Source organism: Carassius gibelio, chromosome B18, assembly GCF_023724105.1.
Source record: "Carassius gibelio isolate Cgi1373 ecotype wild population from Czech Republic chromosome B18, carGib1.2-hapl.c, whole genome shotgun sequence".
In the NCBI taxonomy this organism is placed as follows: Eukaryota; Metazoa; Chordata; class Actinopteri; order Cypriniformes; family Cyprinidae; genus Carassius; species Carassius gibelio.
The window spans coordinates 28,052,812-28,077,890 of record NC_068413.1 but is presented as its reverse complement, the minus strand read 5'-3'; the positions used below and the strand labels follow the sequence as shown (position 1 = coordinate 28,077,890).

At 39.3% G+C, this 25,079-nt stretch overlaps 1 protein-coding gene across 1 annotated transcript; it reads left to right on the top strand.

Annotated features, from left to right (window-relative positions):
- The first annotated feature begins 533 nt into the window (after positions 1–533).
- Positions 534–25,079, top strand: LOC127977388 (uncharacterized). The gene is made up of 16 exons (XM_052582266.1): positions 534–1,331; positions 1,966–2,122; positions 2,242–2,431; positions 4,366–4,458; positions 4,883–4,975; positions 5,357–5,449; positions 6,203–6,295; positions 7,029–7,121; positions 7,796–7,888; positions 8,854–8,946; positions 9,516–9,608; positions 11,041–11,133; positions 11,582–11,674; positions 12,076–12,144; positions 23,812–23,895; positions 24,275–25,079. Exons 1-16 carry the CDS (start codon positions 1,226–1,228, stop codon positions 24,332–24,334), a joined length of 1,596 nt encoding a protein of 531 aa, XP_052438226.1. The 5' UTR covers positions 534–1,225; the 3' UTR covers positions 24,335–25,079.

Genomic DNA, 25,079 nt, shown 5'->3' with positions numbered 1-25,079 from the left:
CAGTTCTTCTCAGTCACTTTGGTGCATTTCTCAAATCAGAAATGAAATTCTCAAAACTACCTGTACAACCTCCACATCGTCTAGTCATTTATACATATCATATACCTCGTTTCTCATTATTTTGAACAAGTTGTGATTGCTTTGGTACATGCATGCAATTGATTATGCACATTTATCTGCGGTTTCCTACATTATCATTTGCTAATGTCATGTTGCTCAAAATGTAATATAGTTTTCTGTGTAGCACAGGGGCGTCGCTAGGCCCTTTTTAGGGGGGCTTCAGCCCCCCTAAACTTATGCCCAGCCCCCCTAAAAAATTATTTGATTAATTAATTAGTGATCGCTTCAGTCCCCTTTAAAAACTCATTTGAAACGGTGGCAAGCTGCATCAAGTTCCGGCTCCTCCCCTGATCTGAGTCTGCATGGATTCAGCGCGTTTTTCAATCCACAGTGGCGCCGAGCAGAGCGAACATCAGAGAGTACAAGGTGTGTGTGTGCGTACGGGTGTGTGTTTGTTTATATTACATAGTGGGGTCCACAACACGTTAGCACACTCACATAGTGGGGACCGAAAACATAGTGGGGACCAAATCCCCGGTCCCCACAATGTTTTGCTTTTAATCGGCTCAGGAGGCGGTGCTGATATGACTAGTGCAGTTTTTTTCTTGATCCCCTCCATGAACAAAAACCGGATTTCTGTGTGTGAGTGTGTGGGGCCGCGCTGCTCTACAGCGCCCCTGTAGCCAGGTCGCGGAACTGCACCTCTATACACACATGTGACGTAATATATGAAGGTACACATTTTTTAAACCGCTCATGCCAAAGTCGCTTAATTAAACGACAAAAACAACTTTAAACAGTGTCTGTCAACGGGGAAAGTACATTCTTTCAGGTAATTAACCTACTTGTAAATATTATATTACATAATTCAATAAATATACATCACAAATTCGAATTATTTTTAAGAATGTTTATGTGATGGAGTTTTTTAATGAGATTAATTAATTAACGTTAAAGTTTTTATCAGAATCATAATCTTTGAATAAGGCGAATGAATTATTGCTTAACTTAAATTTAATGCTGTTATACAATTTAAAGTGTTTACTTGTGCGTGTTACTGCGTATTGTAAAGTGTTATAAACTGCGGTGTGGCGGGAGATTGTGAGACCGCGTGACCTCTCTGAATTACTGGAACCCGAGGAGCGACGTGAGACGGCCTGTTGAAATGAAACGGAGAAGAATAAAACCGTTAAAAGAAGCGGAAGATCATGTTCTCCGTTGCATCGACAAGACCGACGCACTGGAGGCCAAACACATAAACGATTATAAAGGTAGGTTTGTAAATCACTTCGATGTTGTTGTGACTGATTGTGATTAGCACTACGGCGCTCCCCACATGACGCGGGAAATATAAATATATAACTTCTCATGGCTATGAATTGGATGTCTTCCACGAATTAATTATGAAACTGCTAACACCAGGGAATAAAATAGGAATTCCTGGCCACGAATAAACAAGGCAGCGAAAGATTTCTTATTTTTGCTTCCACTATATAGCAAAGAGCCTATAGTACTGTATAGTAAGGCCTAGGTATTGCTAGCAGCACTGGGTTTCTTAATTGGTAACGTTATGTGTGAGTCACATACGTTTTAAATATGATTTAAGTGGTTCAAAAATACTAAATAAGTAACCATGATTATTTTATGGGATCTGGGTCCATTGGGATATAAAGGATAATGTTAGTGTTGTTTGTTTTAGCAGTTTTAAATTGCTCTTTGTGATAGTATATGTAAATTAATGAAAGAAATACGCATGAGCTATGAAAGAATGTTGAATACATTGGTTAAACTAATACAAAGCATAAAAGTTGTTTACAGTTGGCTAACCATCAACATATTAGTTACATGTCTACAATGAATTTTATTAACAATTGTATTTACCCCCCTCCCCCCACCTTTTTTCAGGTCGTGGAGTCTTTGCCTTAATTCCTTTTATTAAAGGAGATTTTGTTGTCGAATATAGGGGAGAAATGATTAGCTTAATTGAAGCCGAACAAAGAAGAGAGGCCAATCAAGACACTTTTTTTATGTTTGACTTCATCTGGCAGAACAAGAAATGGAGGTATTTGTTTTTTGTTTTTGTTTTTTTGTTTAACGAATACATTAAAAAATTTACAGTAAAGAAAAAATTAAAATTTGTAGTTTGTTAGGTTAAATTATACATTTGTTTTTTTCCTGAAGCATTGATGCAACTCATGAGGATGGCACCCTTGGCCGCCTTATAAATGATGATCACATAAACCCAAATTGTACAATGAAAAGGATTATCGTTGAGGGAAAACCCTGTTTGTGCCTATTCGCTGCAAGAGATATCATTCCTGGAGAGGAACTCACATATGACTATGGAGGAAGTCACTGGCCTTGGAGAAAGGTTTGGCAAAATTTGACTACTTACATAATTTGTACAGTAGAGGAAATGGAAAGTTTTTAATTAAAGACCCAGTATGTGCCTTTTTTTTAGATTAAAATATATAAATAAATTACTATAACAATGCTATATTTTTTTTGACCTCCATACATTATCCCAAATGTTTCCAAGAATGTTTGAAACCAAAGAAATCAGCTATTTTTACCGGTGTAGCGGTGTCATTGCATCACCTGTCAACAATGTCATACCCGCATGGAAACGTCAAATAAATAACTTTTTCTTTTTTTGGTAATACAAATTTATCTAAGGGAATAAAAGCCTTTACAATGGCTTAAAATACATATATAATAGCAATGAGGCAATAATAATTTTGATTCAAAGCAAGCACACCTTGTTTGTTATCTTTATTTTATAAGTTCACAAAGGTTTGTTGTTATTATGTCTGTAGCCAAAAAAAATAGACCCTTTAAAGATTAGAATGATGTGTTGCTCTTATCTGTATGATTAAAACTGAAAGTGTAATTTAAGTTCTTTTCGGGGTTATCAGGAAAAAATGATTCATAACGCGTATCCGCGTTAATCGACTCCAGAGGGTTAAATGGTTTTATTGAACAAAAATGTTAAAATACATAATGTAATATTTAAAAAATATATACTCCTAACTTAAAGGGATACTCCTCCTCAAAATGAAAATTTTGTCATTACCATTGGTACCATGTCGTTCCAAACCTTTAAAAGCTTTGTTCATCTTCAGAACACAATTTAAGATATATTTTATAATAAATCTAGGAGCCTTGTGACTGTCCCATGGACTGCCTGGTAAATAACAGCATCACGGTCCAGAAAAGTTTGAAAGACATTGTCAGAGTACTCCATCGTTCAATCTGAATGCTAGGAAGTGACAAGGATTTCCTCTAAAATGTCTTAAATTTTGTTCCAAAGACGAACAAAGCTTTTATAAGTCTAGAATGGCATGGGGGTAATTGATTAACTACTAAATGTTCTTTTTGGGGTGGAGTATCCCTTAAAGTACATTTATTTATCCCCCAGTTTCACAGACGAGGTTTAAGCCTATAGTAACAGAAATAAGATAAGGAATTTCTTTAAAGTACTTGTTTTGCGAGTACATGTTCGGTGCTGTATGTAGGGCTTGCAGCCAAAGTCCTTTAATAGTCATTGTTGCAGCGCTTAAGTTAAAATACTGAGATTTTATATATATATATATATATATATATATATATATATATATATATATATATATATATATACATACATATATACACACACACAGGCAACGTTGTCCGCACGCACAGCTCCTTTATTCACGTAAACCTCACCCCTTTCTGACGGGAAAATGGATATTCGCATGACTACTAACATTTAATAAGTGTAGCATAAGTGTGCACATCAAATTATCCTCACTCATTGAGCCTGGCTCAAATTAGTGAGACTGTGTGAGTTAAATTGTCGTTTATGAAACCGCTTTAGTCCACAATAACACTTTGCTAAAGTAAGAGTTTGAAATGGTTGAAATGCATAGTGCAGCCTTAGGAAGAGGATTAATGCGTTTCATGGATTCTCATCTGGGTTAATCTACAGTTAAAATAGTAATCATACATTTTTTAAATATAGTACTCCTTAATGGAATCATGGAATCATGACACCCCTTCTGTATGCCATTCTGTCTATCAGTCTATCTTTTCTTTTCTTTTGTTGTCCGTCCATTTGTCTGTCTATTAATTTGTTATATTTGGTATTGACTTGAGAAAGTCTTACACACTGTTTTCAGTGTAATGTACATAGTGGGGACCAGTAGTCTTAGGAAAGCCATTCAAACCCGTTGGTACCAAATACACACATTTCATAGGTTTAGCATAGTGGGGACCATGTCTAATAAGTGATGACTTGTAACTATATTTTAAATAACTTTCTTATAGCCTCCATGCAAGGATGATGACAACATGACAGCAATAGAGAACTGCTCTGATGATTCTGTAACTACTGAAGGCACTTCACGATTCACAGCTGAGGTATGTGTATTTATTATCTCTGTGTCAGTCTCTTTGTCTGTCTGTGTCAGTCTTTGTCTGCCTGTGTCAGTCTCTTTCTCTGTGTCAGTCTCTTTCTCTGTCTGTGTCAGTCTCTTTGTCTGTGCCTGTGTCAGTCTCTTTCTCTGTCTGTGTCAGTCTCTTTCTCTGTGTCAGTCTCTTTCTCTGTCTGTGCCTGTGTCAGTCTCTTTCTCTGTCTGTCTATTAATTTGTTATATTTGGTATTGACTTGAGAAAGTCTTACACACTATTTCCAGTGTAATGTACATAGCGGGGACCAGTAGTCTTAGGAAAGCCATAAAAAACCCATTGGTACCAAATACACACATTTCACATGTTTAGCATAGTGGGGACCTTGTTTAATGAGTGATGACTTGTAACTATATTTTAAATAACTTTCTTATAGCCTCCATGCAAGGATGATGACAACATGACAGCAATAGAGAACTGCTCTGAGGATTCTGTAACTACTGAAGGCACTTCACGATTCACAGCTGAGGTATGTGTATTTATTATCTCTGTCTGTGTCAGTCTCTGTCTGTGCCTGTGTCAGTCTCTTTATCTGTCTGTGCCAGTCTCTTTCTCTGTCTGTGTCAGTCTCTTTCTCTGTCTGTGCCAGTCTCTTTCTCTGTCTGTGCCAGTGTCTTTTTCTGTCTGTGTCAGTCTCTTTATCTGTCTATTAATTTGTTATATTTGGTATTGACTTGAGAAAGTCTTACACACTATTTCCAGTGTAATGTACATAGTGGGGACCAGTAGTCTTAGGAAAGCCATACAAACCCATTGGAACCAAATACACACATTTCACAGGTTTAGCATCGTGGGGACCTTGTCTAATAAGTGATGACTTGTAACTATTTTTTAAATAACTTTCTTATAGCCTCCATGCAAGGATGATGACAACATGACAGCAATAGAGAACTGCTCTGAGGATTCTGTAATTACTGAAGGCACTTCACGATTCACAGCTAAGGTATGTGTATTTATTATCTCTGTCTGTGTCAGTCTCTTTCTCTGTCTCTGTGTCAGTCTCTTTCTCTGTCTGTGTCTGTGCCAGTCTCTTTCTCTGTCTGTGCCAGTCTCTTTCTCTGTCTGTGTCTGTGCCAGTCTCTTTCTCTGTCTGTGTCAGTCTCTTTCTCTGTCTGTGTCTGTGCCAGTCTCTTTCTCTGTCTGTGTCTGTGCCAGTCTCTTTCTCTGTTTGTTTCTCTGTCTGTGTCAGTCTCTTTCTCGGTCTGTGTCTGTGCCAGTCTCTTTCTCTGTCTGTGTCTGTGCCAGTCTCTTTCTCTGTTTGTTTCTCTGTCTGTGTCAGTCTCTTTCTCGGTCTGTGTCTGTGCCAGTCTCTTTCTCGGTCTGTGTCTGTGCCAGTCTCTTTCTCTGTTTGTTTCTCTGTCTGTGTCAGTCTCTTTCTCTGTCTGTGTCAGTCTCTTTCTCGGTCTCTGTCAGTCTCTTTCTTTGTCTCTGTCTGTGTCTGTGTCTGTCTCTTTCTCTGTCTCTGTCTGTGTCAGTCTCTTTCTCTGTCTGTCTATTAATTTGTTATATTTGGTATTGACTTGAGAAAGTCTTACACACTGTTTTCAGTGTAATGTGCATAGTGGGGACCTGTAGTCTTAGGAAAGCCATACAAACCCGTTGGTACCAAATACACACATTTCACAGGTTTAGCATAGTGGGGACCTTGTCTAATAAGTGATGACTTGTAACTATATTTTTAATAACTTTATTATAGCCTCCATGCAAGGATGATGACAACATGACAGCAATAGAGAACTGCTCTGATGATTCTGTAACTACTGAAGGCACTTCACGATTCACAGCTGAGGTATGTGTATTTATTATCTCTGTGTCAGTCTTTTTCTCTGTATGTATGTCTGTCTCTCTGTGTCAGTTTCTTTCTCTGTCTGTATGTTTGTGTCTCTGTGTTAGACTCTTTCTGTGCCAGTCTCTGTCTCTGTCTGTTTCAGTCTCTTTCTCTGTCTGTGCCTGTGTCCGTCTCTGTCTGTGCCAGTCTCTTTCTCTGTCTGTGCCTGTGTCAGTCTCTGTCTTTGCCAGTCTCTTTCTCTGTCTGTGTCTGTGCCAGTCTCTTTCCCTGTCTGTTTCTCTGTCTGTGTCTGTCTCTTTCTCTGCCTGTGCTTGTGTCAGTCTTTTTCTCTTTGTCTGTGCCTGTGTCTTTCTCTTTGTCTGTGCCTGTGTCAGTCTCTTTCTGTCTGTTTCTCTGTCTGTGCCTGTCTCTTTCTCTCTGTTTCTCTGTCTGTGTCAGTCTCTTTCTCTTTGTCTGTGCCTGTGTCAGTCTCTTTCTCTGTCTGTGTCAGTCTCTTTCTCTGTCTGTGCCTGTGTCAGTCTCTTTCTGTCTATTAATTTGTTATATTTGGTATTGACTTGAGAAAGTCTTACACACTATTTCCAGTGTAATGTACATAGTGGGGACCAGTAGTCTTAGGAAAGCCATACAAACCCATTGGAACCAAATACACACATTTCACAGGTTTAACATAGTGGGGACCTTGTCTAATAAGTGATGACTTGTAGCTATTTTTTAAATAACTTTCTTATAGCCTCCATGCAAGGATGATGACAACATGACAGCAATAGAGAACTGCTCTGAGGATTCTGTAACTACTGAAGGCACTTCACGATTCACAGCTGAGGTATGTGTATTTATTATCTCTGTCTGTGTCAGTCTTTTTTCTGTCAGTTTCTTTCTCTGTCTGTGTCTGTGCCAGTCTCTTTCTCCGTCTGTGCCTGTGTCAGTCTCTTTCTCTGTCTGTATGTTTGTGTTTCTGTGCCAGTCTCTTTCTTTGTCTGTGCCTGTGTCAGTCTCTGTCTCTGCCTGTGTCTGTGTCGGTCTCTGTCTGTGTCGGTCTCTGTCTGTGCCTGTGTCAGTCTCTGTCTGTGCCAGTCTCTTTCTCTGTCTGTGTCTGTGCCAGTCTCTTTCTCTGTCTGTGTCTGTGCCAGTCTCTGTCTCTGTCTGTGCCTGTGTCAGTCTCTGTCTGTGCCAGTCTCTTTCTCTGTCTGTTTCTCTGTCTGTAACCATTTCTTTGTCTCTGTCATTCTCTTTCTTTGTCTCTGTCTGTGTCAGTGTCTTTCTCTGTCTGTGTCAGTCTCTTTCTCTGTCTGTCTATTAATTTGTTATATTTGGTATTGACTTGAGAAAGTCTTACACACTGTTTTCAGTGTAATGTACATAGTGGGGACCAGTAGTTTTAGGAAAGCCATACAAACCCATTGGAACCAAATACACACATTTCACATGTTTAGCATAGTGGGGACCTTGTTTAATAAGTGATGACTTGTAACTATATTTTAAATAACTTTCTTATAGCCTCCATGCAAGGATGATGACAACATGACAGCAATAGATAACTGCTCTGAGGATTCTGTAAATACTGAAGGCACTTCACGATTCACAGCTGATGTATGTGTATTTATTATCTCTGTCTGTGTCCGTCTCTATCTCTGTCTGTGTGCCCGTCTCTTTCTCTGTCTGTGCCAGTCTCTTTCTCTGCCTGTGCCTGTGTCTGTCTCTGTCTGTTTCAGTCTCTTTCTCTGTCTGTGCCTGTGTCAGTCTCTGTCTGTGCCAGTCTCTTTCTGTGTCTGTGCCAGTCTCTTTCTGTCTGTTTCTCTGTCTGTGCCAGTCTCTTTCTATGCCTGTGCTTGTGTCAGTCTCTTTCTCTTTGTCTGTGCCTGTGTCAGTCTCTGTCTGTGCCAGTTTCTTTCTCTCGGTTTCTCTGTCTGTCAGTCTCTTTCTCTGTCTGTGCCTTTCTCTGTCTGTGTCTTTCTCTGTCTGTGTCAGTCTCTTTCTCTGTCAGTCTCTTTCTCTCTCTGTGTCTGTGCCAGTCTCTGTGTCTGTCTGTGCCTTTGCCAGTCTCTGTCTGTGCCAGTTTCTTTCTGTCTGTTTCTCTGTCTGTGCCAGTCTCTTTCTGTTTGTGCCAGTCTCTTTCTCTGTCTGTGCCAGTCTCTTTCTCTGCCTGTGCTTGTGTCAGTCTCTTTCTCTTTGTCTGTGCCTGTGTCAGTCTCTGTCTGTGCCAGTCTCTTTCTCTGTTTCTCTGTCTGTGCCAGTCTCTTTCTCTGTCTGTGCCAGTCTCTTTCTGTCTGTTTCTCTGCCTGTGTCAGTCTCTTTGTCTGTGCCTGTGTCAGTGTCTTTCTCTGTCTGTGTCAGTCTCTTTCTCTGTCCGTCTATTAATTTGTTATATTTGGTATTGACTTGAGAAAGTCTTACACACTGTTTTCAGTGTAATGTACATAGTGGGGACCTGTAGTCTTAGGAAAGCCATACAAACCCGTTGGTACCAAATACACACATTTCACAGGTTAAGCATAGTGGGGACCTTGTCTAATAAGTGATGACTTGTAACTATATTTTTAATAACTTTATTATAGCCTCCATGCAAGGATGATGACAACATGACAGCAATAGAGAACTGCTCTGATGATTCTGTAACTACTGAAGGCACTTCACGATTCACAGCTGAGGTATGTGTATTTATTATCTCTGTGTCAGTCTTTTTCTCTGTATGTAGGTCTGTCTCTCTGTGTCAGTTTCTTTCTCTGTCTGTATGTTTGTGTCTCTGTGTTAGACTCTTTCTGTGCCAGTCTCTGTCTCTGTCTGTGCCAGTCTCTTTCTGTGCCAGTCTCTGTCTGTGTCTCTCTTTCTCTGCCTGTGCTTGTGTCAGTCTTTTTCTCTTTGTCTGTGTCTGTGTCTTTCTCTTTGTCTGTGCCTGTGTCAGTCTCTGTCTGTGCCAGTCTCTTTCTGTCTGTTTCTCTGTCTGTGTCAGTCTCTTTCTCTGTGTCAGTCTCTTTCTCTGTCTGTGCCTGTGTCAGTCTCTTTCTCTGTCTGTCTATTAATTTGTTGTATTTGGTATTGACTTGAGAAAGTCTTACACACTGTTTTCAGTGTAATGTACATAGTGGGGACCTGTAGTCTTAGGAAAGCCATACAAACCCGTTGGTACCAAATACACACATTTCACAGGTTAAGCATAGTGGGGACCTTGTCTAATAAGTGATGACTTGTAACTATATTTTTAATAACTTTATTATAGCCTCCATGCAAGGATGATGACAACATGACAGCAATAGAGAACTGCTCTGATGATTCTGTAACTACTGAAGGCACTTCACGATTCACAGCTGAGGTATGTGTATTTATTATCTCTGTGTCAGTCTTTTTCTCTGTATGTATGTCTGTCTCTCTGTGTCAGTTTCTTTCTCTGTCTGTATGTTTGTGTCTCTGTGTTAGACTCTTTCTGTGCCAGTCTCTGTCTCTGTCTGTGCCAGTCTCTTTCTGTGCCAGTCTCTGTCTGTGTCTCTCTTTCTCTGCCTGTGCTTGTGTCAGTCTTTTTCTCTTTGTCTGTGCCTGTGTCTTTCTCTTTGTCTGTGCCTGTGTCAGTCTCTGTCTGTGCCAGTCTCTTTCTGTCTGTTTCTCTGTCTGTGTCAGTCTCTTTCTCTCTGTTTCTCTGTCTGTGCCTGTCTCTTTCTGTCTGTTTCTCTGTCTGTGTCAGTCTCTTTCTCTGTGTCAGTCTCTTTCTCTGTCTGTGCCTGTGTCAGTCTCTTTCTCTGTCTGTCTATTAATTTGTTGTATTTGGTATTGACTTGAGAAAGTCTTACACACTGTTTTCAGTGTAATGTACATAGTGGGGACCTGTAGTCTTAGGAAAGCCATACAAACCCGTTGGTACCAAATACACACATTTCACAGGTTAAGCATAGTGGGGACCTTGTCTAATAAGTGATGACTTGTAACTATATTTTTAATAACTTTATTATAGCCTCCATGCAAGGATGATGACAACATGACAGCTATAGAGAACTGCTCTGATTCTGTAACTACTGAAGGCACTTCACGATTCACAGCTGAGGTATGTGTATTTATTATCTCTGTGTCAGTCTTTTTCTCTGTATGTATGTCTGTCTCTCTGTGTCAGTTTCTTTCTCTGTCTGTATGTTTGTGTCTCTGTGTTAGACTCTTTCTGTGCCAGTCTCTGTCTGTTTCAGTCTCTTTCTCTGTCTGTGCCTGTGTCCGTCTCTGTCTGTGCCAGTCTCTGTCTCTGTCTGTGCCTGTGTCCGTCTCTGTCTTTGCCAGTCTCTTTCTCTGTCTGTGTCTGTGCCAGTCTCTTTCTGTCTGTTTCTCTGTCTGTGTCTGTCTCTTTCTCTGCCTGTGCTTGTGTCAGTCTTTTTCTCTTTGTCTGTGCCTGTGTCTTTCTCTTTGTCTGTGCCTGTGTCAGTCTCTGTCTGTGCCAGTCTCTTTCTGTCTGTTTCTCTGTCTGTCAGTCTCTTTCTCTTTGTCTGTGCCTGTGTCAGTCTCTTTCTCTGTCTGTGTCAGTCTCTTTCTCTGTCTGTGCCTGTGTCAGTCTCTTTCTCGGTCTATTAATTTGTTATATTTGGTATTGACTTGAGAAAGTCTTACACACTATTTCCAGTGTAATGTACATAGTGGGGACCAGTAGTCTTAGGAAAGCCATACAAACCCGTTGGTACCAAATACACACATTTCACAGGTTAAGCATAGTGGGGACCTTGTCTAATAAGTGATGACTTGTAACTATATTTTTAATAACTTTATTATAGCCTCCATGCAAGGATGATGACAACATGACAGCAATAGAGAACTGCTCTGAGGATTCTGTAACTACTGAAGGCACTTCACGATTCACAGCTGAGGTATGTGTATTTATTATCTCTGTCTGTGTCAGTCTTTTTTCTGTCAGTCTCTTTCTCTGTCTGTGTCTGTGCCAGTCTCTTTCTCCGTCTGTATGTTTGTGTTTCTGTGCCAGTCTCTTTCTTTGTCTGTGCCTGTGTCGGTCTCTGTCTGTGCCTGTGTCAGTGTCAGTCTCTGTCTGTGCCAGTCTCTTTCTCTGTCTGTATCAGTGTCTTTCTCTGTCTGTGTCAGTCTCTTTATCTGTCTATTAATTTGTTATATTTGGTATTGACTTGAGAAAGTCTTACACACTATTTCCAGTGTAATGTACATAGTGGGGACCAGTAGTCTTAGGAAAGCCATACAAACCCATTGGAACCTAATACACACATTTTACAGGTTTAGCATAGTGGGGACCTTGTCTAATAAGTGATGACTTGTAACTATTTTTTTTAAATAACTTTCTTATAGCCTCCATGCAAGGATGATGACAACATGACAGCAATAGAGAACTGCTCTGAGGATTCTGTAACTACTGAAGGCACTTCACGATTCACAGCTGAGGTATGTGTATTTATTATCTCTGTCTGTGTCAGTCTTTTTTCTGTCAGTCTCTTTCTCTGTCTGTGTCTGTGCCAGTCTCTTTCTGTCTGTTTCTCTGTCTGTGTCAGTCTCTTTCTCTGTCTGTATGTCTGTGTCTATCTGTGTCAGTTTCTTTTTCTCTGTGTTTCAGTCTCTTTCGGTCTCTTTCTCTCTGTTTCTCTGTCTGTGCCAGTCTCTTTCTCTGTCTGTGCCAGTCTCTTTCTCTGTCTGTTTCTCTGTCTGTGTGTCAGTCTTTTTCTCTGTCTGTATGTCTGTCTATCTGTGTCTGTCTCTGTATCCGTCTGTATGTCTGTCTCTGTTTGACAGATTTTCTCTCTTTCACTTCATTTTCATATTTATCTTTCTTTTTTTGTCTTTAACAGCCTTTGGTTGATTACTCGGACACCGAAGATGAAGTTTTGTGTTCTAAAATTAAGACATCTTATAAAAAGGTATATTTTACATTTACTTAATTTGTTTTTACCTGCCTCACACCTAAATTGAATTATTTTTAGCTGAATAGTGTGAAGTAAATTTAAAAGGATAAATAAACATTGAAAGACCACCATCTTTTGGACCACCTAAAAATCTTTTTTCTATATGCAAGTTACTATTGTGAATATCGTTTCACAACCATAAGTCGTTTGTTAATCTTCAGAACATGAAGATATTTTTGATATCTTTCCCTCCATCTGGAGTTAGAATGGCAGGCAAAAGCTCAAATTTAATCTGTTTTCTGAAGATGAATAAGGGTCTTATGGGTTTGCAACAACATGAGGATATGTAATGTTAATGATAGAATTTTTGGGAGAGCTATCCCTTTAAATCAGGATTCCTCAAATCTGGACCTCAAGATCCACTTTCCGGCAGAGTTTAGATCTAACTCTAATCAAACACACCTGAGCATGCTAATCAATGCCAATGAATGCAGACCTGCCAACATGTACGCATTTTTCGTACTTTGCACGCATTTTGACCCGTAAGTACACTAGTACGATTCACTGCTCTTTAGGTACGCATTTTGTTGCGTCTCGCATTTTGCCGATTTCAGTTTCTATGCAATCTATGATGCTGATTCTGCCGCTGATCCACAGCGTGTAAGTGGAGTGAAAAGCTTTCGGCCAATCAGAGTGGTGCATGTTAACCCACCGCCCACCTGCCCCTCCCATCCACAAGCTTAGTTGGCAGTTAAGTGGTGGAATGGCTTGCAATCTAGAAGGTTTTAGACAGGCCAGGTGCTGATTAACGTAAGATGAAAGTAACAGTTAGGCTATGTTTAGCCTAATTGAATTTATGGACATTAAAAATGACCTTGACATGACATCATAAGCAGTCCAGCTGTGACGAGCTCAGTTCAGTTCACGCGTTCATGTAGGCTAACATGAAAGGGTGGCCCTTCCAATAACGCACCTAAAAGCTGTCACAAAGAACCGGCAAAAGTAATGATTATGAATATTTTGTCAATATAATTACTAATAAACAAGTGTTTTCTGTATCAATGTCGTGTCGACTGCAAAGATAAAGTTGACGAAAAAGTCGCAGTAGTGAACGCGCCAGAGAAATGCACATTTCATACGGATTAACGGTAGATAAGCAGAGAGCAGTCTGTTTTCTTTCGTTTTGAAGTGTTCTGTTCAACCCTCTTGAGTCGTTTAACGCGTATACGCGTTATGAGTTATTTTCTCCTGATAACCAGGAAAAGAACTTAAATTACGCAAAATCGAATCTGTAAAGGGTCTACTTTTATTTGTATACAGACATAATAACAACAAAACTTGTGCACATAAAATAAAGATAACAAACAAGGTGTGCTGTCTTCAGCCTTTGTCTGCTGTGATCTTCATGTACAAACACGTCATTAAAATGAAGTGTAACTCAGTGAATACTCAACGAAGAGACACGAGAGAGATATCTATAGAAAGCCTGAAATGTCTACTTTTAAACTAAACAAGTACCGCCGAAAACAAATATTATGTGATAAAATAATCCATATGAAAACAACACGATGTCTTGTCCGTTTTTCACATCTCCCATTATCTTCTAATTCGACCACGCCCCCGCGCTGAACGCTCTATTCAGATTCTAATGTTAAATAAAGTTTTTATTTTTATTTTACTATTTGCTTCGCGATGAGAGGAATAAGATATAAGTCACCCCAAAATGTGATGTGGTTGAGCATTTGAGATTTGGATTTCCTCAGAAAAAAAAGAATGAAGCACTTTATTCAGCAGAGATCATAAACATGAGTAAGTCTCTTATTATTTATTTATATACTTGTACTAGTTTTCATATAACGTATAAACATTTTACTAGTTAGACTTTTTCCAAACTATAATTCCTGACTAAATGTATAATCAAGTGAAACATTATGAAGTTTCAATAACAATATGCAATACTATACCATTCAAAAGCTTGATGTAAATTATATAAATGTAACAAATAAATGTAACTGTAACAAATGTAACAAACAATGCTGTTCTTTCAATTAATTCCCCTGTAAAAACCTGAAAAAAATATTCTCAGCTCTTTTCAACATTAATAATAATCTATTAATATGAGCACAGAGATGTTTAGTTCTCTGGTGACAAGAAAAGTCATGATTGCCTCCAAAGACAGCATTTGTTACAAAGAGACTTTCACTGATGCACTACTTAAAAAAAGCCAAATCTGCAACCTTTAACAAGTTAAACAATGCAAAAGTTTAAACACTTTGCATGAAAAATTATTTAAAAAAATGTTGTTTGTTTTTAGCAAACTGATTTTGATATTGATAACTGCTGGTTTTGCACATTTATTAAATTTTTTGATTGATTTATTTAGAAAGAATGTCCTCAGTTTACTTTTATTTCTGACAATATTTTCAGGTGGAAGAAGTTTCCATGGCCTATGCCTCCAGTACAAAATGTTCGGAGTGATTGCAGAAATTGTATAACATTTATGGTCTACTTGTATATGTTATGGAGTAAATAATAAATCTTAATTGGTGAAAGGATATTATGTGTATAATATGTATTATAGTGTTAGGTATCTCATAGGTTTCTCACAGATGTGTGTGCAATGGTGGAGCATACATTGGCGGTGGGCTGTAAGGTTCACGCGGTGTGTGTGTGTGTGTGTGTGTGTGTGGGGGGGGGGTGTAGTACTCATAAAATTTCTTCAAGGTTGGCGGGTATGCGAATGTCTTTGGGATCATTAGAAAATCACAGGCAGGTGACTTTGATCAGGGTTGGAGCTAAACTCTGCAGCGCATTGGACCTCCAGGGCAAGATTTGAGGAAGGGGGCTTTAAATTAATAGACATTGATCGAGCATTTAACATGTTGATTTAATAGATACAGATTTTACACATTAAAGTGTAAAAAAAGGCAAAAGTTATTTTTCATTATGATAAACACACTTTTTCTAGAACATTTGTAACTTGTCATTCTGATGTTTTTGTTTGTTTTATTAGAGATCTGTGATTCATGATGACTCGGATGATCTCTTTGAAAATTCGAGTGTAAATGGTAAAGATGACCAAGACATTCAACGTGACGTCAGACGGAATCATGCATCATTTGCAATGAGTGAACAACATTCCGCTTGTACCACAGCATCCAAAAGAGCAAAAAACACAAGAGTAAGTGTTAATTATTTAAATAGCTTAAATAAAGGGTTTCCGCGGGGTCATAAAAAGTCATAAATTTAACCATAAGAATTTAAGGCCATAAAAGTCATAAAAACGTCCGGATTTTCCATACAATGTCATAAAAAACATTTAGCCACGTCTTAAATTGATATGCTAGTCCATTAATTTGTTCTTCCATCAAAATACGCTCGCAGCAGCAATGGCATTCATTTGTTTGACCTGTTGTAGTTCTGTATGAGGAATCTGGGTGGTATCACACTGGTATCACAGCGTTCCAGAACTACAAGGTCCATGCGGCAGCATACAGACTTGTCAGAAGGACTTTCACAGAAACCCGCGCGAACTCCGAACATACTGTGTCATACTGAGTCACTGCTTAGCTTAATTGAAATCATCCTGGCTATCACAATGGTAAAATGTACCTTTAATGATCCATGGTTCGGAGACGGTGCGTTTAGCAGCTGGCTCAAGCCCGTCACTAACAATCGGTATCAAGCATCGATCCATACACACTTTTCCATGCGGAAAAGGTTAACCGATTAGCTGGTAACTATCGCGCTGTGTTCGGTGCAGAGAGAGAGAGCCGCGTATCACGGACAGTCCCTCCTTGCACATGAACCAACAAATACTAATCACAGTTTTGAACAAACAAAAGGACGTGAAAGAGCCCAATTCAGTACCACGGTGTTCAGGGGTTCAGGGTTCACGCTGAGAAAGGCGTCTAAAAACACTTCTACACCGAATTTGCTTCTTTTTGCTCTTGTGCCGACAAATACATAGCCTACAAAATATATCAAAATACCCGCCTTGGAAAGTATGCTCAAAAACTTTTTCTTTTTTTTTCAGTTATTTGTATATTCAATTATAATATATTCAGTTATTTGTGTGTGTGTGTGTGTATATATATATATATATATATATATATATATATATGTCAAAGTAAACAGTTGAGGAAAAAGATGCGTTCATCGTCTCTTAAAGTGACCACGCCTAATTTAGCTATTAGCTGCTGTAATGTTAATCCAAGAAAATGAAAGAAAAATCACTCACTCTCCTTGACTGCATTACTTTGTCGTTTTAATAAGAATTTTAAGCAAACTGTGACATATTAGACCCAAATAATCTTCACAGTGAACTACTAGTGAACTAGATATAAATGTTTTATCTATCTATCTATATATAAAATTGGGAACAAAAATTATTCAGCACCTTATAAAGCACCATGCATTTTTTTCTGAATTGCTAATGCAACCTTTTCACACCACAGTCTGAACAAAATGCATTGGTTGGTAATTGGTCAACAAAGTATTGATAGTTGTGTAAATATTATCAGTAACAGTTGTCTGTAGTTTTGGTTGATTGTAATCCATTACGTACATTTCTATCAAAGTTATGACATTATCAAGACGAATTTAACTCTAAAGTCTTGTCGTATTTTATAACCATTTTAGAAGCAATAGCAATTAAACTGTCTGAATAAATTTTGGTTTGATTGTATATTTAATTTTTACATTGAAGACTATCCAGTGCTATTTTAAATTTAATTATTCGGTTTCTGTACCTGGACACCTACAAACTTGAAAAAAAAAAAACTTAAACATTGTGTAAATAGCAAAAATAAATAAAAATAAACAAACATACATACAAATTAGACAATTTCAAACAGGGCGCACTGGTACAACCTTCACCGCTGACCCCAAATATACCCTGCCTCTGGGTGTTGAATACTGTGACCAAACACCAATAACACTTTTTATTTTGGAAAGTAATGCCATAAAATAATTGTTAATTTACAATGTTACTTTACAATGTTACAATTGTTAAGTGTTCCTGTGTTCTTGATACTCAAGAAAAAGAAGGCAAAGGCTTCAGTTTCTTAATCTTAAGACATAATAGAATAACTCTTCAAATAATAAAACTTGTTACTTTCAATGAAAAGTCAATAATAAATACTTTTGAAAGGAATTTTAATGACTGAATTTATTTATCGTAATTCGTGTAGGTCATAAATTCAAATCCTAATAGTCATGAAAAGGTCTTAAAAAGTCTTAAATTTGACTGATTAAACCCTGCAGAAACCCTGTAAATAGAATAGAATGGAGAATAGCCTATGATAGAGGATTAAATTAACTGAATGGTCATTGTCTTTCAAGGCTAGAGGGAAGATCGCGGAGTACTCGGATGTTTCGAGCGAAGATGAGTTATCTGTTAGTGAGGAAGAGTACATTCCTGATACATCAGAGAGTTACACATCAGATAGTAGCATGAGCTTTACTGCTTCACCAAAGGGTAAAGAAAAAAAGTTACAGACTTTGCCAGTCCGGAGCAGTTCAGCTGTGAACAGAATCAAAAAGTTCAGTATTCAAAGCAGCGGTGACTTAGGGAGCTCCCAGAACCACGACATAGCCAAAGTTCCTGACACATCTTCCATTCTTGACAGCGCAACATCAGTAGTTATCCCAGCTGTAATTAAAAAGAGAGGTGGATTGAGAATGTACAGCAAAAAACAACAGTGCTTTTTTTGTGAAGGTGCTTTTACAAAAATTTCTAGACACCTGGAACGAAAGCATAGAAATGAGGTAGAGGTAGCAAAAGCGTTAAGTCATCCAAAGGGCTCAAAAGAAAGGAGGATGCAACTTGAGTATCTACGTAACAAAGGGAACTTTGCTTACAATAGTACTGTTATTAATACAGGTGCAGGACTGATGATTCCGCGGAAACTGCCCAAAAAGAACCTGGAGGGGGAAAGTTTTATGCACTGCATTTACTGCAAAGGACTCTTCTTAAAAAAAACTTTGTGGCGACATGTCAAGGTTTGCAAATTCAAGCCTGGTGATGAGAAGCTGAAACCTGGAAAAACCCGTGTCCAGGTTCTTTGTGGCTTTGCACAACCTCCCCCACCAGGAGTAACTCATGGTGTTTGGAAGCTGTTAAATTCCATGAACCAGGACCAAGTGGCACTTGAAACTAGAAATGACTGGTGCATTTTAGAGTTAGGAAAGCATCTTTACAACAAGTATGGATCAAGAGTTAAAATGCATGAACACATCCGCCAAAAGATGAGGGAGCTTGGAAGACTCCTAATATGTGCAAGAGAGGTATCCCCCCTTACATCTATTAAAGAGCTCATTCATCCCACAAACTTCATGCATACCATCAATGCAGTTAAAAGGGCTGCTGGCTACAATGAAGAGACCAATGTATTTGAAAAGGCTAGTGTGGCTGTGAAACTTGGACAGAGTCTGAACAAAATCGCAATGCTCATTGAGAGCCACTCTACTATTAGAGGAGACGAAAAGACAGGAAAAATTGCGAACAGTTTTCAACAGCTTTATAAGTCCAGATGGCCCGAATACATTTCTACAACAGCCCGGCGAACACTGGAGGAAGCAAAATGGAATTCCCCACAATTACTTCCATTCACAGAAGATGTTAAGCTCCTTCATATATATCTTGACGAGCAAGAGAAGACCCATCGCAAACTCTTGTTAACACAGCCATCATCTCAGCACTGGGCAAAACTGGCCAAGATCACGTTAACTCAGGTTATGCTTTTCAATCGTAGACGAGAAGGGGAAGTGTCACAAATGCCATTGTCTGCATACATCTCCAGCAACCAATCGGATGCTCATCCAGATATTAGCATGGCCCTCACAGATTTAGAAAATAAACTTTGTCAGTACTTCAAGCGTGTAGAAATTAGAGGCAAAAGAGGCAGAAAGGTTCCCGTGCTTCTCACACCTTCCATGCAAGAATCAATCAGCCTGCTCCTTGAAAATCGGAATACCTGTGGAATTCCAAATGAAAATCCTTTTCTCTTTGCACGCCCGTATGCAATGACATTTTTCAGAGGCTCTGATTGCATTCGCGAATTTGCTGTTGCATGTAGTGCAAAAAATCCTCAGACTCTTACATCAACAAAGTTGAGAAAACAGATCGGGACACTTTCTGAAGTTCTTAATCTTAGCAACACAGAGTTAGATCAGTTGGCAGACTTTCTAGGCCATGACATTCGAGTTCATCGTCAATTTTACAGGTTACCTGAAAGCACCCTCCAACTGGTCAAAATTAGTAAAATTCTTCTGGCCCTCGAAAAAGGACGCTTGGCAGACTTTAAAGGGCGAAATCTTAATGAAATCAACATAGATCCAGAAGGTACTATACACCGTACACAACATGGGTTCAGATTTTGGGAATGCTTTGAATAACATTACCTTGTATTTTAAATAATATATTTCTGTTAGGGGTGCACTGATCAATATCGGCCAATCATTAATGCGCATCTCGTCAGTAAAGCCGGTTCTCTTATCAGCTGTAAATTCCACCAGGCCGTTGTTAACTGACTAGCTGCGCAAATAAACGCTGTATCAAAATATCACGCACCTGGTGCAATTTACAGCTGATTAGAGAACCGGCTTTACTGACGAGATGCGCATTAATGATTGGCCAATCTTGATCGGTGCACCCCTAATTTCTGTATTTTCTACCTTTTAGAGGAAGTTACAGTGGACAGTGATTTGGAGGAGTCCACTTCTAGTCCAAAAGGTAATGATTACATAATGTCAGTTTCAATTTATGTTTGCCTAAATAATGGGACATCGGATGCCCATTTTCCGGAGTTGGACTGATTCTTTAGGGTCTTCATATAATGTCTGCAAAATACCCGTCTGCCGACTCTGAAACCCGGCAGCAGTTCAAGCGGATGATGTAGCACGTCGGCATTGCGTGATTACTGAGAGCACAGAGAGAGAACAAAACAAAATGCTGTTCACGAATTATATATATATTTGTTTGTTTGTTTGTTTTAGTGTTTATAGCTCTTTTGAAGCCAAGAACTCAACCATCTGGAGTCCATTGATCAGCCTGTTTCTTCCTCTTCTTATCACAGCACTCGCCTAAACCTGGCTCCTGGTCAGGTACACTTGTCCCCATTAGCACTCCAATTAACTCACTCATCAAGCCCCACATAAAAGCACACACCTGAGAATCATTCACTGTCCGGTCTCATAAACTGTTTTTATCCTCCATGAAGTCCGAGATCTAGATGATTTTGTGCAGGAGTTTGTGAATTATGGTCAACTCGCCGCATGTGATGACCTTACCTTAATGAAGGGATTCTGGTGCGGTTTGGAGGAAGATGTCCATCTCGTCATGCTGAGAGCTTATCCATGCTGGTCATTGAAGAATTATATTAACTTCGCGCTGTGGTTTGCCAGATTAGACTTCACCATGGATGAGGCGAAGTCCCGTCCACAGTCGTCACGTGGATGCTGTTGTGCTCTGTTCCACTTGCTGTTCCCCAGCTGAGCTTGCATTTGCCAGCCGCCGGTGCCTCAAGTCCTGAATCACTCTCCATGGCTCTGCTGTTCAGCCCGCACTCATGCCCAACACCACCATCCGCGGCCAACACAAATCTGTAGCCGTCAACGGTTTACTCAAGCTGAGTGCCATCTGTGGCAAAGCCTGTGCCGCTGCCCAAAGCAAGATTAATGCCGCCATAAGGTCCTATGGCAAGGCCTTATAACATTAAGATGCCCGCACCTTACAAATGCCCTCCCCTGTGTCAGATTCCCCAGAGCTCAGCCTAGTGCCTGTTTCTCTTGAGCACCCATTAGTTCCTGTAGGCAAACGGGTAGGTATTCTGGATTTGACACTTCTCCCTGAGTTCTCAGCTCCTCTCCTCACCCCAGAGCCTTCATTTCCATTGGCTCCATTGGTTCTGTCCAGTTCTCCTCCTCCAGAGCCTCCGCGGGTCCCGTCCAGTTCCGCTCCTCTAGAGGGTCCTTAAGTGTCATTTTCGCCCACTAGAGCCCACTCCTCCTCAGCGCCCCCATGAACCTAAGACCCTGGACTTTCCCAATTATTTTTTTGGGGGGCTATATAGCCATGGCTGAGTTAAGAGTGGGTGGGCTGTGGGCCAAGATTATCATCGTCGAGCTGCCTGCTCTGCCATGGCCCCCCAGTAACCTGATCCACCATGGCCTCCTGGGTCTCCTACTCCGTCATGGCTCCCCGACTTACCTGGAGGTCCTCCTTTACTCCATCCTATTCCTGCCCTGCACCAGCCCCGGAGCTTATTACAGCTTGGGACGAGCCTTCCGGGAGGGGGAAGTACTGTCACAAGATTAGCATCTTTCTTCCGCATCTCATCACAGCACTCACCTGGCTCCTAATCATGCACACCTGCAGCCCATGAGCACTTTGCTGAACATAAAAGCACATACCTCAGAATCATTCACTATCCAGTCTCATAAACTCGATGTGGACTAAGCAAGCTATTACCTGCCTGTGATACTTGCCACCTGTCTCCTTCCTCAGTGATCCCTTCCGTCTCCAGCTCAATTCTCTAGTCGAGGTGTCTGTTTCCCGTCAGTCCTGGTCTCCACTCTCCGTCTCTACGAGTCTCCTGTAAAGCAAGAAAGATCAGATTATTTCCTGGATCATCCTCTAGACAAATCTCAGTGCTGGCATACTCACCTGAACAATCTCCACTCAGCTCCTTTGCTCTCCTGTTGTTAAATAAACTTCGCCGTTGTTTACTTACCTCGCTCTCTGACCAGTAACTGTTACAGAAATATTTCCATCAAAAACCTAAATTTCTTTTCGACTGAAGACCGAAGTACATACACATCCTAGATGAAATTGGGGTGAGTAAAGTGTCATGAAATGGTTATGTTTGAAAGTGGTCCTAGAACATTGATCCTCAAATCTGGCTCACGAGATTCATTTTCCTGCAAAGTTTAGCTCTAACCCAAATCAAACACGCATGAGTTTGCTAATCGGTGTCTTCAGGATCATTAGAAAATCACAGGCAGGTGTGTTTTAATTAGAGTCGGAGCTAAACTCTGCAGGAAACTGGATCTCGCGAGCCAGATTTGAGGATCACTGTCCTAGAATAACTTTTATATTTTTCCTTTTCTCTTTGGAGTATTACAAGCTCTTGGTGCATAAAAAACATCTGTTAAGTTACGAAGACTAAAGTCTTAAATCCAAAGAGATATTCTTTATTAAAGTTAGGAGTCTGCCACACACCCCTAAAATGGCCCGTTCTAACACACCCCCACATCTCTACGCAAACATTTGGGGGTGATTTGCACCGAACCGCCCAAATGTATACGCAGAGAAAGTAATCATCATTTCTTCACTGTATGTTGTCATGTGCGCCGGTGACACGGACTGTTTTCTGAAAATGGGAGAGAGAAAGGCAGGTTGTGCATTTAACCGCTCTTCAACTCGCCCTGCTCTGAGCGGGCCGCAAACCCTCATCATTCTGTGGTCAGTCAAGTGAGGTATATTTACACTGTTGATGGACAACACGGACATTACAGAGAGTCTGGCGCTTCTTACAGCCTGGCAGGAAGTTACATTTTATAATGTGCTACCTAACTTTACTATTTAAACGCGAAGTGCTTGTGGTTTGTTTCTCCAATTACAAATGCCGATATGGTGTTATGTTTACGTCGCGACGTGTAAAAAGACAATATAAGTCATAAACAGTAATTATGTTCCCGCTTAACACAACAAAAGCCTCATTTGAAATGGCTTTTAATGTTTTTTGCGGGGATGTTTTTTGTAAGGGGCATAACATTTCCGTCAAACGCTTGACTTTGGGCAATCACAATGTACTGGATTGTTGGCCAATCGAAGCATACCTCGGTGTCTTGCAGCTCTGAATTTAGACCAAATCCACCGGTATCAGAAAGGCGGGGCTTACAGGAGATAAAATAATATAAAATATGTGGAAAATAATGCTGTTTATTTTTTATTTAAACCCAGTAAACACATTGCATGATACCAAATAAACACAAAAATGATCTTTATATATACATATGACAAAATGCTGGTGAGGACCGTAAAGAGAAAAGAATAACTTAACTGGCAGGTTCCAGGTCTGGATATGCATGGGAAAAAATAATTTAGTATGGAAAGAATTTGTTTCCAGACTATTTCACCTATTCAGTTTTTTTTTTTTTTTTTTTTTTTTTTTGTAATATAAAATTGAGTTGAATCTGCTGATTTAAATGGTGATATGTCTATAACACCTAAAACTTCTAGTAGATGGGTCCCCAGGACTGAAATTGAGAAACGCTATACTCAGGGCTGGACAATAATTCAATTTCTATCTATGAATCTATCTATCTATATATATGTATGTGTTTTTTTTTTTTTGTTTTTTTTTTCAGTGAAATTGATTTGATTTATTAAACACATTTACAATATTTTGGTACAGGCTGCGTTATCCCATACATTTATTTATTTGCGTGGTTGAATTTGTTGAATAAACATGAGCACTGCACAATTCAAAATCAATATAGATATTGGAATTATATCTTATAGACCGAAATTAAGAAATGTATTGCGACGTAAATTTTGGCAATATTGTTCTGCCCTGATCCTGATTGCACCTCAGGAACTTTGTGTTCTTGAGATGACTGTCTTTTTGGCTGCAGAGATTTGTCAATACTCAAGACTGGCTTAATTTTTACTTTCAGAGTGCACCACAGTATCATCATCACAGCACACGGTTTGTGAGAACGGCACACTTCCAGCAGACCCAGTCTCCAAAAAAAAGAGAGGTATGATAATTTTACTTCACTTAATGCCGATTGTCCTGAAAAAAAGTGAATTTTACCGTAGTACAGTGCTGACTTCGTAGCCTACTTTGACTGAATTGTTTGCTTGCTTTATTTATTTCTTCTTATATATGACTCTATACTTTGTACCTATACCTTTATAGTGGCTATTATTGTTCATTAAAACTGACGTTAACAAAAGTTAGGTTTGTGCCTATTTCATGCTTTCCCACATACACCACGCCTAACAAGTAAGGTCAGTGAAAACACAAGCCTGATCAGGTTTACCTGTACCGAGCTGAACTGTACCATACCACTCAGGTTGAGTGTTTCTCATGGGTAAAATGCTAATGTGTCCCCCCCCCCCCCCCCCCCCCCACAGGTTACGTTAAGAAGACGGCCTGGAACAAACTTGAGATACAGGCTGTGGAGAAGCATATGATGAGGTTTATTAACAATCACAAAATTCCAGGAAAGGCAGACTGCATGAGGTGTAAAGAGGCGGAACCACTTGCACTTAAAAATAGAGAGTGGTCTACACTTAAATTTTACATCAAAAATCGAATCTCTGCTCTAAACAGAAAATATCTGCCAAATTAATTGACACACTGTCAGACTGAATTGTTCATTGGTAGAAACAAGCTTTTATAGTTTTAAAACAAGCTTCCATAGTCAAATGGTTAGCGCAATAGACCATCAGTTCCATATTATTGTTTGGAAATGTAGATTGTTCTTTCGAAAATTAAGGCATTTTAAATAACTTTTAGACTGGAGTCTTTTTTTTTCATCCTTGTCTGCTTCAAATGTAGAATTGTTTTTCTATAAATGCAGACATGGTAGATTTTCATTCTATTGTACTTGTTTTCAAAAACTTGAGAATGCAGTGTTTGTCATGAAGGGTTTTATTAATATATTTTTTTTAATTCAACTAGTGTTTACTGTGAACATCTTTATGAAATATTTCTGCAAATTTTTGTGGACGACTGAAACTTATGCTAATGTTTCTGATCCTGACTGTTGACGTACTAATGTTATGAGTTTTGAAAATGTATGTCATATACTGTATAACACTTTTTTTTTTACTAAACCTTTAAAAGTACTAAGTTAATTTTGTTTCTACATCTAAAACAAACATCTCCAAAATCAATTAAAGCATGGAGCAGATTGTAGCTCCTTTTCTGTCTAAA

Coding starts and splice junctions, on each gene's coding strand:
- LOC127977388 (XM_052582266.1), top strand. CDS start 1,226: ATGAAACGGAGAAGAATAAAACCGTTAAAAGAAGCGGAAGATCATGTT. Junction 2,432..4,365: donor GTCACTGGCCTTGGAGAAAG/GTTTGGCAAAAT, acceptor ACTTTCTTATAG/CCTCCATGCAAGGATGATGA. Junction 6,296..7,028: donor CTTCACGATTCACAGCTGAG/GTATGTGTATTT, acceptor ACTTTCTTATAG/CCTCCATGCAAGGATGATGA.